The sequence below is a fragment of the Sinocyclocheilus grahami genome, unplaced genomic scaffold (assembly GCF_001515645.1).
Source record: "Sinocyclocheilus grahami isolate Dianchi unplaced genomic scaffold, SAMN03320097.WGS_v1.1 scaffold19.1, whole genome shotgun sequence".
NCBI classification, from domain to species: Eukaryota; Metazoa; Chordata; class Actinopteri; order Cypriniformes; family Cyprinidae; genus Sinocyclocheilus; species Sinocyclocheilus grahami.
Window position 1 is genome coordinate 33867 of NW_015505198.1, and position 3615 is coordinate 37481.

Here is a 3615-nt window from a genome sequence, read left to right on the forward strand (position 1 = left end):
CAGCGTGCGCATGCTGAACGTAAACAATGCTGATTACCTTGATTACGTTCTGGGATACTCTCCAAAATTGCAGAAGACGGTAACTCTGGGACAAGAATTGTTAAATAAGTTATGTTATTACTGTTTTCTTTGTGCACAAAAAGTATTCTCGTAGCTTCGTAAAATGGACCATGGCAGTTGTTAGTCACGTAACCAGTGGCGTTTTTATTGAAAAGGAGCAGCTTGGACATTCTGCTAAACATATTTTGTGTTCCACAGAAGAAAGTACATCATATATATGGGTCTGGAGCAACATGAGGGTGAGTAAATAAATACAAAACTTACATTTTTCAGAATTGGGTTTCCTATGCATATCATAGGCCCTATATTATATCTAGATCAGAGTTTTAGATTTACATGTTAGCATAGTGACTCTCTGGGTTTGCTGTTGTTAAATACAATAATAAATAAATATGCGGGATCTAAATATGAGAAGATTTAATTCGATAACAACAAAAACAACATCACATAGCACTGCAATGAAAGTACAAAGTTATTTTAATAAATCACTTCTAATATTATTATGACTTTTCCATGCAGAATATTTTCCTGGATCAATGTACATTATGTGGAAAATAATGTGTTTTTTTTTACTTTAAACCGCATAAACACATTTCATTACACCAAATACACAAAATAATGTTCTTTTTAGACCCCTTTAAAATCTGTCTGTTTATAGGAAGTCGAACAAGGATGTTGGTGATCCAGGAACATTGTCATACTTGGCAAAATCACAGAATGCGATTAATAAGCCACAGATGTGTTTACAATATGAGACTATCATTGGTCAAACAAATCACAAAGCTGAAAACTGATTAATGCACATGTAGAAATGTTCGTAATACAGTATTTCCAGGTTAATTATTAACCTTAAGAGTTTGTATGCAGTTAGAGGTATTATCTTGGTAGTCAAAGAAATTTAGTGTGCATGTATAAAAATTATGAATTCTTCTCATGACAGTTGCTAAATGACACAAAAATGACCACAGTGTTTAATCAGCACCAATGTCACCCATTCTCAGCTAAAACTGCAGTTTATGAGTTTCACATGAAATATAGTTTTCTTCATCCCTAATCAGACAGGATCTCCGGACATAGATCAGCACATAATTATATTCCATTAAGGATCGAAGCTTTTCTGAAGGCAACAGGGATTCAATTCCCTTTTTAATACTTTTATCTTACCATTTACTTTCTATCCACTTAAGATATTCCAACTCTTCCCTCTTTTTTGTGTCTTATTGCTTCTTTCACTCACACCTTCTGCAGGCTCTCTCTAGTCTACAGGCTGGTGCTGACCACGGTTATCCGTGGCCGACAGTCCTGGACATGATGGTTTATTACTGAGCTTTTCATTAAAGAGCTGTAAACGTTCTGCTTTTTGCCTCTCTTGCACATAATATCACATCCTGGTTGACTTTTCTCTGTATTTTTTGTACTGTACTCCCCATTGACCTCAGTGTGAGACGGTCCAGATTTGTTTACTGGTCGTGTTTCGTCTGCACTGGTTTGATTCTTTTGATCCTCTTCAACATCTGCTGATGAACTAAACTGGATTTCCTCATAAATGCATAGCTCCGGTTTGGATTGGTCAGAAGTGGGTGTCAATTGATTGTCAGACGATGTGATTGGTTGAGTGTCTGGTGATTGATTGGGCATTTCTTTTTTTCTATTAGCTTTTGCCATTTCCAATGTTGTTTTGGGACTTTGGCTCCACCCACAGTCTCCTCCCTCTGGTATATCAAGCGTTTGATTGGTTCCCTGGTCTAGTTGTTGATTTTCCACTGGAGGGAGAGATTCTTGAGGTTTTGTATCATGACCGTAAACCGGGACTAACTCGCACTGTCGGTTATTTGACAAAAAACACTCAGATTTCACGTTAGTGACTGAATACTTTTGTCGGTCAGAACTTCTGTTCTTTTTATGAGGTTTGTGTGTTTGATTGTTTTCCTGATGTCCCTTAAACACTGTAAGAGTTGAAATATGATTGATGGAGTGGCTTTCTATGACAATGATGTCATTGCAAGATGATTGTTGTGATGTTTTGTCCTTTAATTCATTGTGCGCATTTGTGTCACCATATTGAGGCATTATTGGGTTGGCCGACTCAGTGCTGTGGCTTTTAAATTTGCGTCTATCACCGCTGTAGCCGTTGCTCAAGTGTACAACAGTAGAATCTGGAAAAAGAAGATAAACATGTCAGAATTATATTATAAAACAATCACTGATACATAAATGCACTCATTGCATGTCTATGCATTGAGGTGAAATCTTTTGTCCACTGCCAATTTTAATGCAATTGCATTTGGTTATACAAAAGATGCAGAAAGGACTTCAAATAATATATTACATAGTTAAAAGGCTACGTGTTAGTATTATTTAGAGTTTTCCTTGTGTCCATCCATCTGAATGTTTCATAGTAAAATGCACATGCATGCATGACTGAATACTCAGCAAATGCATGTACCTGCTGTGTACTTCTGGATATCTGTCTCCTTTTCACTGGCTGTAATGAGTTTCAAGGGATGAATGTCGTCTATCTGCTCTCTGGCAGCACTGAAAGAAGAGAGGGAATATTTCAGAAAAGCGTAGTATCAACAAGGGTGGAACTGAATGTTTGAGGCTGAACAACTGTAGAAAGAATAAGTTGTTCTGCTAACTGAAAACGAAACTCAGACTAATTTATGGTGTTTCTCAAAAGCATTTAATGCATAAAGCTAGAAATTTAAAGAAATGCACAGCCAACTAACATGCATGGCATACAGTGCACAGAGAAATTAAAGATTGAGTGCAACTTTGAAAGCATGCATTGAGTATTTGTATTCATGCAACAATATCTTTTATTAATGTCAATTTAACTTTTTAACCATGCATAGCGTATTTGTATTCATGCAGATATATCTTTTATTAAGGTTAATTTAACTTTTTTTCATTTTGACTGAATTGTTTGCTGTAGATTGTGTAAATGTCCATACCTCATGCTTCTGTCTCTTTTATCCATGTGTCTGGGTTTAGTTTGACGTTTCTGAGAGCTCATGGCAGCGTCGCAGTCAGACTCAGAGTTTGTAAGGCACAAGGCTCCAGGCTCGAGCTGTAACATGCATTCATGCACACATGCACATAGTCATCCATGTTTATATTGATTGCACTCTGGGTCATTTTGCTTGCAATTTCACTACATTTTCCAGCAGGCTCTGGGTTATCCCATCTCTTTCCACATGGTTGTGCATCAACACAATTACATTACTGTGAAATATTACTGCAACTTAAAATAACTGTTTTCTGTTTGAATATATTTTAAAATGTAATTTATTCCTGTGATACAATGCTGAATTTTCAGCAGTCTTCAGTGTCACTTGATCTTTCAGAAATCATTCTAATATGCTGAATCTCACCTCTTGCTGACGGTGTGTCCAGACCTTTCTGTCAGCCAGTGCCTTCTCTCTGGCACTGCTGTTGTGATTTTGAGCCAGTTTCTTTTGTTGCATCTCTTCTGGTCCTTCGGCCCAGTGTAAGTGTCTGTTTTTGTCAGTCGTCTCATGCAGAGTTCTGCTGGGTTTCTTTGCTGCTCTCCTC

At 37.1% G+C, this 3615-nt stretch overlaps 1 protein-coding gene and 1 gene segment (V, D, J or C); both read right to left on the reverse strand.

Annotated features, from left to right (window-relative positions):
* LOC107555088 (Ig kappa chain V-I region CAR-like) overlaps positions 1 to 1229 on the reverse strand; it is a 9258-nt gene extending 8029 nt beyond the window's left edge. Inside the window, exon 1 of the V gene segment in view lies at positions 1214 to 1229.
* Positions 661 to 3615, reverse strand: part of plekha4 (pleckstrin homology domain containing A4) — a 12004-nt gene continuing 9049 nt past the window's right edge. Inside the window, exons 17-18 of the mRNA XM_016236499.1 lie at positions 2507 to 2595; positions 661 to 2216 (exon numbers count right to left, since the gene is read on the reverse strand). Of these exons, the coding sequence (XP_016091985.1) occupies positions 1321 to 2216; positions 2507 to 2595 (985 nt within the window). The 3' untranslated portion in view covers positions 661 to 1320. The remainder of the gene's footprint in view (positions 2217 to 2506; positions 2596 to 3615) is intronic.